Raw genomic sequence first — 16,609 nt, forward strand, 5'->3', positions numbered from 1 at the left:
TACACTATAACTATAAGATATACATGTTCCATGCACTGTAACACCACTGTCCAAGGTTAGGGTTGGGATTCCGCTAACATGTTTTTACTCCGCCACGTTCTGTGTGAATATAATTGCCTGCCGCAAATTAGGAGCCTGTAATTCAGTGGTTGTCGGTTGTTGCTGTGTAACATATTTGTTTTTCAATTATATAGTTAGTTTTCTCGTTTGAATGGAAATACATTTGTGATTTCGGTGCCTTTTATAGCTGACTTTTCCGTATAGGGTTTGTTCATTGTTGAAGGCCGTACGGTGACATATGGCTGTTAATTTATCCCGAATTTGGCCTCTTGTAAAGAGTTGTCACATTCCCAATCATATCTCAAATCTTGTTTAAACTTTCATCGGCATAATACAGTAATACATAAAAAGGTGGGTACAAAAGCATGAGAAAACTATCTACATGAGACCAAATTAAAAAGATGTTAACAAGGCTAGCGTCTTTTTGTTGTGGAAATACATTTGTGATTTCGGTGCCTTTTATAGCTGATTTTTCGGTATAGGGTTTGTTCATTGTTGAAGGCCGTACGGTGACATATGGCTGTTAATTTATCCCGAATTTGGCCTCTTGTAAAGAGTTGTCACATTCCCAATCATATCTCAAATCTTGTTTAAACTTTCATCGGCATAATACAGTAATACATAAAAAGGTGGGTACAAAAGCATGAGAAAACTATCTACATGAGACCAAATTAAAAAGATGTTAACAAGGCTAGCGTCTTTTTGTTGTGGGGATGTATAAGTACACTACCACGTCCTCTCCGTATTTTTGTTAGATGTATTTCTATGTGTTTCCATCTGATGAGCTAGGCCATTTTCAACTGATTTCTATAGTTTGTTCTTATTTTGTACTATTACATAACCAACTGTTAACCCCGCCACATTCTGTAAGTACCTGTCCCAAGTCAGGAACATGAAATTGTTGAAGGTGGCCTGTGGATGTTAATTTTTGTGTTGCATTGATTTAAACTGGAACGACTAATACGTGATTTAGTAAAGCGAGAAAATCTTTGTAGAACATTCCATCTCAGATGTTCTAGAAGGTCAGGTATTTCATTTGCGGCATTCCAATATAACGACATACCAACAGATGGAAGCGACATTGTTAATCAAATTAGAATTTAATCAACCCAATCTTCTTTGGGGGTATTTATCAAATCTAGGGGAATTATAACTAATCAAGATTTGAACTTTCATTTAGTGCAGCGTAAGATTTGTTGATAAATTTTAAAGACCCCACATATTTGTATTCCCCATGCGAACTTTTCTCTTTTATATTGTTTGTACTACTTTCAATATACGAATGTACATGCTCACATTTGTATCTTCATTTTAAGATAAAACTAAAAACTGTATGTTTGTAGAAAAGTGACATGACTTGACATGTGGTGTCAGAATTTTTATAATTTTCGGTAATAATAAAGACTAATTAGTAGACCTTATCCTGCCAGTCAATTTTGCTATTTAACAATTCTATATATCTATCTGTTATAGTTTTCCAGATATTAGGTAAAAGCTCCAAAAATGGTAAAAATCGTCATCCAAGGGCAGTAGTTCCAACGAGGAGTCGATTAACAAATTTGGCTATGTGTGATTTTTTGTAGATATTTTCTTGCTGATTAAGTTTGCTCTTTTAAGTTTCTCTGATAGAAGACAGAAATTAGAAAATAAATAAATGTTAAAACAGATCATTAGGTAATGACGCCTAGGGCATAGGCCGACATATCTCAACTTCCGGAACTTCTCACCTAGTCAAATTTCTCTATTTACAGCGGTTTTCAATAGAATAGACAAAAATGTTGTTGTTGGGGATGTCTATTTGGTATATGTCAGAGAGACAGCAACCCGACCACAGAGCAGAAAACAGCCGTAGGCTACAAATTAGTCATCAACGTAGCGAAAAAAATACCGTACCCGGAGGCGAGCCTCAGCTGACTCCTTTATAAAAATGTGTACCAGTCATACTAAACTCTAAAACATGTAAATGAACTAAAACCAAACAAAAACCCACACAAGACTAACAAAGGCCAGAGGCTCCTGACTTGGGACAGGCGTACAAATGCGACGAGGTAATACATGTTTAATGAGCTCCCAACCCTCCCCTATACCTTTAGCTAATGTAGAGTAAAGAAAAATACATCAATACGCACAGTAAAACTCAGTTTAGAAGAAGTCAGAGTTCGATGTAAAAGAAACTAAGCAAAATGACAATGATACAAACATTAACAAAAGGACTACAAGCAGTTACTAACAAGCCAGCTCCAGACCTCAATTAAACTGATTGAAAGATTATGTCTTCATCATATGAAAATCAAGCAAAATCCCTCCCATTAGTGGGTTAGGACCATACCATCAGTAAATGTATGACAATTCCAGAATATACCATCCAAATGACCCGACAATAATATCGCAACTACATCCCTTGTTAAAATAAGTCTGTTTAAAGGTTTGTTGACTTAGAGGAGAATGTCGACATTTTTGTGCTTTGTAAAGAATATTACCATAAAAGATTAGATTTGAAATACCCGAACGTATGAGTATTAAGATGTCTGCATCGGTGCTTTTCATTTGCGCCAATTGGCATTTCATTTGCGCCACAAACCATATTTCATTTGCGCCAAAAACTAAATCTTTCATTTGCGCCAATATTACAGGTAAGTACAGGTAAAACATAATTTTTTTCAAAAAGTCTTTTAATAATGAAGAAACATATTCCTCAGAAAACAGTTATCATAAAATCATACAAGTTATGCTAAAACCTCGATAAAATCATACAAGTAATGCTAGAATCATACAAGTAATGTTAAAACCTGAATAAAACCTTGGTAAAATCATGAAAGTAATGTTAAAACCTTGATAAAAACAGAAAACACTATACACTGGAGTAAATTATTGAGACATTTGTTAGCATTATAGTAAGGTTCAAGTCTGTTCTGGCACAAAATGTATAAGCAACGGTCTTGATGTAGTCATGCCTTGAAATTTCTCCTCTTAGGTGCATGCCATGTTTCTCCATAAGTTAGTCAGTTTTCTCTTTCTCCCATCGTCCAACTGAAGCCGGTGTGTCCATAGATCTCATTTTGTCAAATTGATATATGTTGTAGCCTGAATCTTCTTTTCAACGTCAACATAAATAAATATGTTTGGATGTTTTGAATAAAATTGTTCATTAAAATGTGCATGGAATGACTCCGGTCCATTGTTGGTTCGTTTGAAATTAGCAGTGGGTGTAGCAGCCCAAAATGACGGTCTATCTTGACACCTCACACTGGACTGGTCATGTGAACACTATATATATATAATTATATTAACCTTAGTGACTCTCAGTTTTGTATTAGAAATGAGTATGAACTCACACATATATCCAGGGGGAGTTATGTACAAACAAAAAACAAAATAAATCGTAAATAATATTTAACTTTTCCGTTATATTACCTGTCATACCTGTAAAATGGCGCAAATGAAGGTTTATTTTTTGGCGCAAATGATATATAACCTTGTGGCGCAAATGAAAGGTTTGATTTTTTAAAAATTGGCGCAAATGAAATGCGCCCGTCTGCATGTTGATTTATTTTTACGAATGATGTCCTTGTACCGATGATATAAATTAGTAAATGTTTTGACTAGAATGTGATAACGAAAACTCTGGTGTAATATTTTTTCTGTAACACAGAGATTTCTGTCGTTAGAATCAGATACCAAATAAAAACCAGGAATCTTGTCGATGAGTTTCTATCTTCCTTCATATTTTTTGTTGTTGTTATTTAAAGCTTTTGGTTGTTGCTGGTAGATCTTTAGTAGTTTCTGTTTATTTCAATCTCTTTTGTTTTGGCTAGGGGCGAATTAAAGCTAGGCAAAATTTGTAGACATACACATCGTTTTGTGTCATTGATTGAAATGATCATTTGTGTCGCTAGATTACTGTCCATTGACGTTATGTCCCACATAAACAAATAAACTGCTTTCATTATTTCACAATTTTCACCGACTTTTTTACAGTTGAAAACTGATGCTTTTCTTTATCTGATAACACATTCCTTTCTTCTTAACAATACCGGCTCGTTAATCAAGAGAAACTTGAAATCTTTTCTTCCATATCGAAATAAAGTACTTTGCTTGTTAATGTCTTATCGAAACCAATGTATTTATAGAAGTTTAAAGCCACATCATTGTTATTTCAGAGGCATTAAATAATTGAGTATTCTAAATATTTTATATACGTGATGAGTATATGCACTTGTATTTTTTTAGTGTTAATATATACTTTATTCTTCTTCGCTAGTACGTAAGGTTTCTGCTCGATTTACTCGTCTAAAACGTTTTTTACGTTGTGCTTGTTCTGATAAATTGGTTGGTTCAATTTTTTTGAAATTTTTCTTTTTTGTTCAATGATATGAGTAAATAACTTCCCTAATACGGAAAAATCAGCATTTGCAATACTGAAAACGTTTCACTGTCAATATAAATCAAGATTTGATATTGCTCTTCGAACAGGGCAAATACAGAAAAAGGCGGAGAAAAGCCGTATTGGTCGTGTTTTGATTACAGTTTTTAATTTCTTATAATCATTAATTTTGATAAAAGTGTTATGGACTGGCCTACGGGTTTAGAGGCCAATACAGCAAACCTTGAATTTATATCAGTGCCAATACAGAAACAGCCAGTTCATAACACTATAGTATTGACAGATATTTTATATTCACTTTTGGTAAATAAAAAGTTATGTCTATCTTATTTTAAACATTCTAAATAATAGTGTATATGTAAATGATTCAACATAATAGGTTTAGAGTCTAGGTCCAAAATGTATTTTCATTTCCAGGAAGTATATTAACAATTTTGCTGAAAACCAAAGAATCGCTAAATTATCCTGCAACTCCTAACCTTGCTTTTTGTGATCTTTTGTTATTTAATCAAATTGTTTTGAACTATTAATAATTGTCGCCTCTTTTTTTTTTATTGGCATTGAAATTGTCTATCCGTCAACGACTAATAATACTAAATGCGACTTTTATACGAGTACTTGAATATTTATAAACATTCCAAGGATTTTTCTATATATATATACATTTATCGGTAAATCTAATTTGAATTTCTAAATTAACTAATGGTTTGTAAAAATTCGTTGAAAATTAGTAGATATTAGAAGATGTGGCATGAGTGCCAGTGAGACAACTCTCCAGCCAAGTCATTAATTGTAAACGTAAACCATTAGAGGTCAAAGTACGAGTATAATTTTTAGATTTTGTTTTATATAAAATAGACATTTTGTATGAACATTGCGAACATAAAGCATATGTTCAAAATCAAATGTTTAAAATAAAGCAACATGTGTTTCTCTGTGAACTCTTTTGTTTCTCGTAATGAAGCTTGAAGTCACGCTCGAACTCATATAACTTTATATCATTACTCTTAATTTAGAAAATGTCTTACTAAAAGATCGTCCTCAATAAAAAAAACTAGCCAATGAAATATAAGAATTGTGTTTGAAAATACTCTTTGAGAAGTTCCCTCTAAACGCCTATTTTAATTTAACAAGTTAGGGAAAACATTCTTCTATTATAAAAGCTTAGATCAGGATTTTGAAGTAGTCAAAGACTCAAAGCTCCACAAAGATGAAATTGCTCCTTTTAGTTGTGTTTGTGGCTCTGTCCTACGCTAGCGCATGTCCCGAGGAATGCGAAAGGAAGTTGAGGGACCTAAAAAGTCAAATTGAGGAATTAAAGACTAAAACACGAGAGCTCAGACGAGAGTTCGACAGTATTAGTGTATCCGAGGATGAGGAAGAAGGTAGGATTTTTCATTTATAAAAACGTTTTATTTATTTAGAAATAAGTATTATATTTTCTGGCCACTCCTTTATTCAATATTTTTTTTTAGAAACCTTTTGTCTTTCTCACTTAATGTCAAACATTTTACATTCAGTTGATGATTTACTTGTTAAAAAATATTATTAATTTAATATATATTTTATTTATATATATTTATACAATTTCTGAAATTCTCCAGAGTAATGATACTATACTAGTCAACAAAAGAAACGATACACGACTTTTTTTCAAATCAAAGATGAAGTTTTCCGTTTATATAGGACCATATTGAAGGTAGTAATATTAAATGACCATGGTAGTATAAATCCGTTAAAAAAATTCAAAAAATTGCTTTCATGACGTCATTTGGCTGCAAGTTTTTTGACAAAATTTACATAAAGCGACATTTTAAAAGTTCCAACTAATGAAGTCAACCTCTCGTTTAAAGATAAAGACAATGTTTGCCATCAATTCCTTTTTTAAAAATCGTTCAGTTTCTTTGTTTATTTGTAAAGATAAGTTCGGCCCCACAAGAAATCTTTCAAATATAAACATTATTGATTGATTTACCATTGAGAGTACGTTTAAAGTGAAATAAAAAAAAACGTTAACAATCTTAAAACTTATCCGAAAGATTCCAAATTAACAGTGTGTTGTTTTCATATCTAAAACATTGATTTGAGACGAAAACCATTTTTCTTTTTTTTTTGCAATTTTTGAGATTCCAAAAAACACTTTTTTTACCCAAAATTTAAAAAAAACAATATGTCAACCCATTAGTTACAACATGAACATAACTTGATCAGCATATTGAATATTTTTAAACAAATTTGAAAATTCATTTTGGTACTTAGACAAATGTGTGTCGATTTTGTGTCCAACTTTCCGCAAAAATAATGTGCACGGAATTAAGCTACTTTCCAAAATCTTTTTTTATTATCATATGTGCATACATTGCAAATGAAAGCTTTTGAAAATCATGTATCTCATTTTATTTTAGTTTTAATACCATTTGATAAATTTAATTTCAATGTCGTGTAAAGTTTCTTTTGTTGACTAGTATATAAAAGAATGATCAACTAGTATATACTATATGTTACAATACAAATTAGAATTCAGTAAGATCCAGAAACCTCAAAAGTACATATCGGAGTTCCAATTTCAACTAGTAGAAATTGGAATTCTGATTTATACTAGTTTAATTCAGTACCAACTAGAATTCCAATATCTCCTGGTAGATTTGTACCCGGATCCTGGTTGTACTTAATGACTAATTAAAAAGACACAATACAAAAAATATTTTGTTTTTCTTTTAGTTAAATAAGCTTATATCATAAAACTAGTCTAAATTTAAAAGTAAAGAGCTACGGTAAATTTTTCGTGAATTTCTATTACAGCAAGGCCTTTTTCTATAAGAGCTTTTGAATATTTACTGAAAAGTTCATATAAAATCATTTTACCTCACTCTATTCACGATAAAAAGTTAAAATTGATGCTTTTCAAAATAACATAGATAAAATATTAGCAAATATAACTATAAATTAAATTATTTCCCGAAAGTTTATGTATTTAACCATATTGTGTTTGTATATAAGTAATGACAGTGACATTATATTATGGATAAATTATTTTGTTTTTCTACTTAGCAAGCTCATCAGTAAACATAATTACAAAATAATTAAAAACATCCAAAATTCTACGTTCTATGTTTTAGTAATATTTGATCTTGCTAGAAATTTAGTACAATTCAGGATTATACTTATCATAAATCTGAACATCTCAATGTCTGCCAGTAGATATTGGAATTCTGATTCGAACTTAATTTAAAAAAATAAGATCCAGAAATCCCAATTTTAGAATCCCCATTTGTACTGCCACATATATATTTGTTTCGTTGTTTATGCTTAATTAGTAGAAATAAGGGCAATTCAATTTTTTCGCGCCTTAATCGTCATCTGGTAAAATCAGTTTCATTATTGCTATCCATTCGGGAGTGGCAATGACTGATTGATCGTTGCGTATCGTCCAGTGGTAAATATTTCATGCATGTTCAGCACGATAATGGTAGTAGCAACCCTATTTTAAAATCGAATTGAAAAATTAAATTATCTATGGAATATATATTAAACCGAAATATGAAACCATGGGCGTTTCCGAAGAACTGTTACTATATGTTAATAAACAAAAAATAAAGTTATGTAATATTCAGAATGCATTCGTAATAACTTTGTTCTATTCGGTTGTTTGTTTACAATTAGAAAGATTCTGAAATCAGTGATTTTGTTTAACAAACGATGTAATATATATTTTATTAAAACAATGTAAGTTATTTTTTGTTGTTGCCGTGTACAAAATTTCAAATTACACTGCTCTTGAAATAGACCGATGCACGTAGTGTATTATTATGTTAAACATATTTTGTGCATTTCGTTTTAAAACACGAATACATTTTCAATAGAAATACATCACCATTCTGTCTATTCTATTTATTTCAGTTGACACCAAGGGAAACAAGCGTGTGAAGAGACATAACTACCTAGTAGGAGCACCAGGGCCTAGCGGACGACAAGGTAGATTATTATATATTATATCATTTTGATTATTCGCTTTTACTAAAAGAATATTTTTTACATATGATTTTACCGAACACATCTTTGACATCGGAAATAATCAACAAAAGTAAATTTCTATTAAATCTATTTGTTGAATTTGAGACAAATTTTAAATGTAAAAGTAATATAATAAAGTAAATTCAAATATCATCTAGTTCAGGTATAAGTAAACACACAAAGGAGCGAAAACTTAACGTTTAGGACCACTCATTTTTTTTTTTTTTTTTTTTTTTTTTTTTTTTTTTTTTATGGTAAAACGTGTTTAAATGGTTCCAGAATTGAATTACTAGTAACATATTTTTTTTCTTTTTAAAAAAGAATGTGCATTTCCTAACCTACTATTTATGAGAACTTACTGTTTTGTCAACAAAAATATGTAGAATAATAAAAAAAGTTTAATCTCGTTTACTGTATCATGGTTAACAACAAGATTTTTAATTATCAAAGATTAATGACATTGATTTTTGTTACAGGTTCCAAGGGAAGAGCTGGTTCCCCAGGAGTATCTGGACCACGTGGTGCACAAGGATATCCAGGTCACAAGGGACTGACTGGACAACCAGGTATGCAAGGTCCACGAGGACCAGGTGGAGAACAGGGACCACAGGGATTACTTGGTGAACTTGGACAGCCTGGAGCACCTGGTATTCCAGGAGCAATGGGACCACTGGGCGTCACAGGAGATCAAGGTGGACAGGGATATACCGGCTATCCAGGACCACAGGGTCCAACAGGAAATACAGGCGACAAAGGTGATGTTGGAGGCATTGGAGCACCTGGTGCACCTGGGCCACAAGGACCTGTAGGACACACCGGTTATACTGGATATCCTGGAGTTCAAGGAGACACTGGTGAATCTGGTGTGAGAGGTGCACCTGGTGCACAAGGAGCACAAGGTTTACATGGTATAACTGGAGCTCCAGGGCCAATGGGACCAGCTGGGTACCCTGGACCAAAAGGTGATAACGGAGGTACCGGTGCACCAGGACCACGAGGACCAAGTGTAGCATATGCCGCATATGCTGCTCCATACTATCAGGCACCTGTGGTTGGTTCTTATAAAACCGCTCCAGCTCCATACAAAGGATAAATCAAAACTGTAAATTCACAAAAAGATCTCCACAGATTCTTATAATTTCTTTTAACTTGAAATCATTTGGCTGTTGAATTAAAAATTGTCTTTCCAATAATCTGTGTTGCATTATTTGTATGCTCCTAGTCGTCAACGGATTGAAATTGGTCCATCCGTACGCTCGTCCGTTTCCGTTTCCAAACTGTAAAAGTTTGCGTCAACCAAATGTCACGAAACGCTACACAATGTTAATTGCGACAAAGCACAGATCAAGTTCGAATTTGAATGGCATTGGCTGTGTCTCAAGGAGACATTCTGCATTTATTTTCCTTTTATCAGCCTTGATATGATAAAGCTGACACATTGACTTCCATGACCGTCTTCCATGTGGCCATAGATTTTTATTTTTTACATCGAAACCAATGAAAATGAATTTTAAATATGTACTGTGTCTTGACCTGGATTAAAATATAGAAATCAACAATAAGAGGACGATAACCCCCCCCCCCCCCCCCTTTTACAAAACCATTTACATTATGACGTCTTTAAACTAAAGCTTTTGAATGTTGGATGTGCAATGATTGATAAGTTAGTCTTACATGCACGATTTTTGTCACGCATTGATGGAGTAAAACAGGGAGACATATGTATGCTGTTCCCGGCGTCGGCGTCAACTATTGTTTTAGTTTGTTACTAGGTATAGTTTATGGTTAACAAATTGTGGTAGGTCAATGATAGTTGGTAAGTAGTTGTATAAGCATTGGCACATCTCAATTCCACGGATATTATTTGGTCCTGCCTCTCAGTCATGGTCTATTGACTTAGAAGCTTTTGCTTAGTTTTCATGTGTTAGTGTGTGTTTAGGTCAGTTTATGGGGAACTTCTAGTGACGAGTCAATGATTGTTGGTATGCAGTTGTATTCGCTTTGACATATCTCATTTCCATGCAGATTATCTGGCTCCGCTCTATCACTCATGGTCTTTTGACTTTGAAACTTTTAGTTAAAACACATTTTATTGTTCAAAATGACAAATGGATTTGAAACTTTTGCTTAGTTAACATAATATATAGTCTGTTATAACGTCAGTTCAAGAGGAAACATTAATGGTAGGCCAACGAAAATTGGTAAACAGTTGTATAAGGATTACCACATCTTGTTTCCCTGTCGAATATTTGGCCTTGCCCCATCAAACAATGTCTGTTAACTTTGCACTTTGGCATAGTTTACATGTATTAGTTTGTGATTATATCAGCTAAAGATGAACCTCAAATGTTAAGTCAATGATATTTGGTAAGCAAATTCATTTACATTTGTAAGTCTCGTTTTCAGATTAATTATCACTATCCTCTTGTCATGTTTCATTGAGTTTGAAACTTTTTCATAGTTTACAAGTTAATGTTTTTGTTTTTAAAGGTTTGTTTAAAGGGATTAACTTATGATAAGTCAATAGTATTTGGTATGCAGTTGTATTATCATTGGCACCTCTCATATTCATGGAGATTGTTTAGCCATGTACCGCCAGTCAGGGTTTATTGACTTTGACTATATGCTTAACTTGCATGTTTAAGTATTGCTTTTTTAATTTCATTTGCTTTATCAAAATTACAAAATGACGAGACATATCTCGGTGTTAACAGTTTATCTTTCATTAGTTGTAATTTGCTTTGAACTAACTGTCAAAATAAACTCAGATCTGGACTTGGTGTCTTTTTGTTGTAGGTACCCGGCCACATCCTCTCAGAATTTTTGTTAGATGTATTTCTATTTGTATCCATTTGTTGTGTTAGTGTTTTAACTATTTCTCTAGTTCGTTCTTATGCTGTACTGTTACACCCTGTCCCAGATAAGAAGGAGGGTTTGATCTCGCCATCACCCCAACAATGTTATGTATGTGTCTGTACCGAGATAGGAGTCTGAAATTCAGGGGTTGTTGTCTTTTGCTATGTTAAATATTTGTTTTTCGTTCATTTTTTGTTCATTAACCAGGCCGTTAGTTTTCTCGTTTGAATATATAAACTTCATTTCCGGGCCTTTAATAGTTGACTATGTGGTATTAGCTTTGCTCATTGTTGAAGGCCAGACGGTGACATATAGTTGTTAATGTCTGTGTCATTTTGTCTCTTGTGAAGAGTTGTCTTTTTTCATATCATGGAAATAACTGACTAAGATTAAGGGCAACTCACAAACTATATTAAGCATCATGAGATAACATTTTTGTAAAAAAGTTTACGATAACAAAACCAGTTTTGCTACAAAAGGAAACTAAACACGTTTGTCGTTTCATTGATAATGATATTGTATAAAGATAACCATTTTATTTTATCTTTTAAAATACAAACGTTTCTTACTTTCCCTGTGATCTAACTAACAACAATGGTCACGAGTTAAAATTTCTGCTTTCAGTGTAGGTTTGATAGAGAAATAACACACAATCTCTATGTACAAATAAGAAATAGATGTGGTGTGATTGCCAATGAGTCAACTACCAACTAAAAGAATTCAAAAGAAGTGCGTCTTCATGGTCCTGCATCAGCGCTATGTGCACTTTTAGGTTGGAGCAATATAACATAACGTATTTGATTCGAGCGTCACCAATGAATCTTTTGTAGACGAAACGCGCGTCTGGCGTATATATAAAATCTAGTCCTGGTATCTATGATGAGATTATTGTAAACATGACGTCATCAATCCTGCTTTATGATGGATCAAAACTGACAACTCTGAAATATTTTGGAAAATGACGAGTGTTTAAACAAAACAACAAGGTGTTTTCAACATAGAAAGACACCCTCTGTCGCTTTGTATATAGCATATAGTATATTTTTTGCTTTTGTCTTTGTTAATGCTAATATTGTTGTCTTTCGAGGTAAATGTGTTTTTTCTACAAATTAGGACAACGCATTATTATGGAGTTCAATATGTCAAAATATGGTATTATAATGGTACAAAAAAAAAAAAAAATGTTAACCCCCCCTCCTCAAAGGCTGAAAACTTCCAGTCTCTAACCATTGATAGTGCCTGATTATAATATTTGCCAAACTCTAAGTTACCCACAGTTTTTTAAAACTGTAAATGATTTATCAAGAAACTACCAAAGAACTAAAATGGACTTCAACTTCTAAAATTAAGAGACATCTAACACATTGAAAATTTTATATCAAGATGCAGTTCGACAACAAGTTAAAGACGAAACAGGGCGGATACTTTACCTTACTTAAATTAGCTACTTTTAAGCATAAAGAATCAGAAAACTTTACAATTATCAAACTCAATGCTTTCTAAAGTGTCCACACTCGTAGAACACATATAACGCAACACAATAATACTTAAAGTATCAATCCGGTTTATTATCAACATCTATTCGTTTGTAATCAGCTTTGAATGCTATCAACATTGGCACTGTAACAACAATGCAGCTTATCAATGTCCAGTTGGGCCATATTGATCCTAAAATTGAAAACAAATTTATAAATAAAACAACCAATGATACAGTAAAGACTAAAGGACATCGGTCGCGACTATTACAAAAATGTTAAACAACAGGTTGGGCAACACTGGAAACCGTCTTACTAAAATAAAAGAAGGATTATACTGGTTCAGATTGCACTTATCAAAAATAAACAGTGCTGAAACCAGCGTGCACAATACAAACTTAAAACTTAAAACACGTTGAACTGTTTTTTTATGCAGTATCAATGTTCCGTTTTTAACGAAATTCAGTAGAATTAGAACATAAAACTAAGCCCTTTCAAGTTGAAAAAAACCCAAAGCCCCCGCCCCCCCCCCCCAAAAAAAAAACCCCACCCAAACACTTTAGCACACTAATATTCATTGAATATATCTGCGTTTTATTTCATTGTTGTTCGTTGTCTTTGATATATCTTTCTGTCATTTTTTCTTAGTTTTACCATCTTCGTTTTTCTTGACAATATGGAATTGAAATAAGTATGTGATAGAATTCTTTAGGAACAATGTTTCATCAAGTTGAAAAATAATGTGATATAACGATTGACATAATCTTCCTTGAAGGTAACAATTTGGTACGGAATCAACTTTTCTGGAACTTATTTCTTTTTGGAACTATGTTTTGTTAACATGTACACTTGAACAAAGAAGATGTGGTATGATTGTCAATGAGACAACTATCAACAAAAGACCAAAATGACACAGACATTAACAACTATGTCACCGTATGGCCTTAAACAATGAGCAAAGCCCATACCGCATAGTCAGCTTTGAAAGGCCCCGATAAGACAGCATAAAACAATTCAAACGAGAAAACTAACGGCCTTATTTATGTAAAAAATTAACGAAAAACAAATATGTAACACATAAACAAACGACAACCACTGAATTACAGGCTCTTGACTTGGGACCGGCACATACATACATAATGTGGCGGGGTTAAACATGTTAGCGGGATCCAAACCCTCCCTCTAACATGGGACTGTGTTGTAACAGTACAACATAAGGACGAACTATAAAAATCATTTAAAAAAGGCACAACTCTTCAGATGGATAAAAATACAAGTGGACGTGGACGGGAACTTGTACATTCCGACAACAAAAAGACACTAGGAACAGATCTGAGAGTACTCGCAGTTATCTGACAGCTAGTTCAAAGCCATTAACAACTTATAAAAAAAATCAAGCATCTAAGACTAAACTGTAGATGATGTGTATTTTTTTTACAATTCAGATTTTCAGCATTTAGTAATTTCTGTAGAAGAGGTGGTAGCAGCTTAATGATAAAAAATAAAATATAAATACCGATCGACAGCTTGCGTTCAATTATTTATCGTAGAACAAATAATAATGTTTCGATATATGTTTCGGTGAAGTACGATTAAATAAGAATATTTAAGATACTTACCAATGTTTGGAATTAATGAAAGAAGTAAAAACATGCTTCCAGTTACATTTAATGCTAGTGTCAAGAGACCAGTTGTAACACCTTCCCCTATTGGATAGGTTGTCTCACAGCTAAGTTCGAAAAATAACGGCATTGCTCCGCCCACTAATGTACTTCCTCCAATACAAGTAAAATAAAGAACTCCTATAAATTAAATTAATAAGACAATAAGGTTATTTTTAAAAATAATACTGCATTTGAAAAAAAAAAAATAAAAAATAAAAATAATATGTATTCTATGTCTTTGAGGTGTTAATGACTCTTTTTTACATTATTGCTCTAAAATGTCAGTTCTTTCTTCCTATATGAACAACGTAATATTTCGGGGTATAAAAATTCACTGAAATAATAGACTTATTTCATTTATATATATATACTACGAAATTTGTTTTACATGCACACGTATAAAAATTGCGGTTTTTATCCGACGCAATCATAGGTTTGAACGTAGTTTTCAATTTAGACTCGTATATATATATTACGGATTACAAGTGTGTCGAGGCTTGTGATTGGATAACAACACAGAGATGTCAGTGTATATTCAGGAAACTGCCGGGGTATATACGACGTTTTTATCCCCAATTGGAACCTCAAAAACGTCATCATAACACCGGTAACTATGTGACGTAGTCAAAAGCTATCAGATTGTCAGAGGCTCACAGAAGGAAAATAATGACGTGCTTCAGTCAATAATACATTTTTGATACAAAAACACGCAATTTATACTTAAATACTTAAATTTAATGTTAAAAGTGTTATTATAAATTATTACATACACGATAAAATTATGATCACAGCAAATTAGAAAATCCTTCACGTATGCCGAACATATTAGGGTTTTCAACTTATATATGTGTTGTGAACAAAAACCTCCACTGGAAAATAACATTGAGTCAGGGGTAATCCGTACATTGTTGGGTGACGTTAGATCTGTAAATTTGCTTTTGCAAATTTTTGGTTCTTCTCTCGCCGGGATTCGAACCCATGCTACTGTGATATCGTGACACCAAATCACCTGCACTGCAGCCGTTCCGCTAGACCACACAACCATCTGGGCTCTACAATAATAGAGCTTTTGCTGGCCGTGTGTTACCTTTCCTCGTCAGTTTTAATCTAGCGGCGTACTACAGTACATGATATATAAGACATGAAGATGTTATTGTTACAGATCAGCTAAATTATCTATAGTAAAGGATCCTACAAATTAATGTAAGATACAGTCACAGAAAATAATTATATTTTTATTATGTAAAAAGAAAACGAAATCACTAGATATACTTCGTACTTTTAAACAAAACTTGTAGACAAAGAAAATTAATTATCAACGTTAGTATTGATAGATGTTTTACAGAACATGTAATCGGCTACAACAGGTCAACTGTATATATTTTTTCTATGTTATTTCTCTGACAAAACTCAGATAAGTTTTTTGCCATTTAAAAATATTTTAAAGGTTCTTTGGTATGATAGTCTACTACATGAACTTTAAGATATCAGTTGTGCAGACTTTTTTTTTATTTGTTCAAGTATAGTTATTTGAAATCTCTCAAAAGTGCCTATGATAATTGATATGAGGTCTGTTCTCTTTAGGCCATAAATAAGAACGGATACAAACAAGTAAAATATCGATGTTCTTAATTTTCAATTTCAGGATTTGCGCTTTAACAGGTAAAAAGACTTATAAAACGCTGACAAATGGATAAATTAAGCAAAATGGAGAAATTACACTATTCCGAGTATTTTTTCAATTTTTCAAAAAGAAAACGACAAATTACACGGTTTTTTTAAAAGATTTTTTCATGTTGGGTAAATTTGTCAATACTGTCTAGTGTTCACGTATGTGTTTAAATTTATATCTGTTTTGATGTTTTCCAACTATTTGTAATTTAGTACACAGTAATTCAAACAACCATCGGGGCCTGTTATAGCTGACTATGCGGCATGAGCTTTGCTCATTGTTGAAGGCCGTACGTTGACCTATAGTTGTTAATGTCTGTGTCATTTTGGTCTCTTATGGACAGTTGTCTAATTGGCAATCATACCACATCTTCTTTTTTTATATCATTCATTCAATCTTTTTTGTATCTACTTTTATAACAAGCATTAAAACCGGGTTGTGGGGTCGGAACCTTTGATTTTTATCACTAATTAGGTACTAAAAT

At 32.8% G+C, this 16,609-nt stretch overlaps 2 protein-coding genes across 2 annotated transcripts in view; one reads left to right on the forward strand and one right to left on the reverse strand.

The window, feature by feature from the left end:
- Positions 1–5,598: 5,598 nt before the first annotated feature.
- Positions 5,599–9,651, forward strand: LOC134725578 (collagen alpha-1(XXIII) chain-like). Its single transcript, XM_063589513.1, has 3 exons — positions 5,599–5,829; positions 8,345–8,419; positions 8,935–9,651. Exons 1-3 carry the CDS (start codon positions 5,655–5,657, stop codon positions 9,549–9,551), a joined length of 867 nt encoding a protein of 288 aa, XP_063445583.1. The 5' UTR covers positions 5,599–5,654; the 3' UTR covers positions 9,552–9,651.
- A 3,087-nt stretch (positions 9,652–12,738) lies between these two features.
- Positions 12,739–16,609, reverse strand: part of LOC134726594 (solute carrier family 49 member 4 homolog) — a 31,965-nt gene continuing 28,094 nt past the window's right edge. The window contains exons 12-13 of the mRNA XM_063591004.1: positions 14,409–14,591; positions 12,739–12,982 (exon numbers count right to left, since the gene is read on the reverse strand). Of these exons, the coding sequence (XP_063447074.1) occupies positions 12,870–12,982; positions 14,409–14,591 (296 nt within the window). The 3' untranslated portion in view covers positions 12,739–12,869. The remainder of the gene's footprint in view (positions 12,983–14,408; positions 14,592–16,609) is intronic.

The sequence above is a fragment of the Mytilus trossulus genome, chromosome 7, assembly GCF_036588685.1.
Source record: "Mytilus trossulus isolate FHL-02 chromosome 7, PNRI_Mtr1.1.1.hap1, whole genome shotgun sequence".
Taxonomy (NCBI): Eukaryota; Metazoa; Mollusca; class Bivalvia; order Mytilida; family Mytilidae; genus Mytilus; species Mytilus trossulus.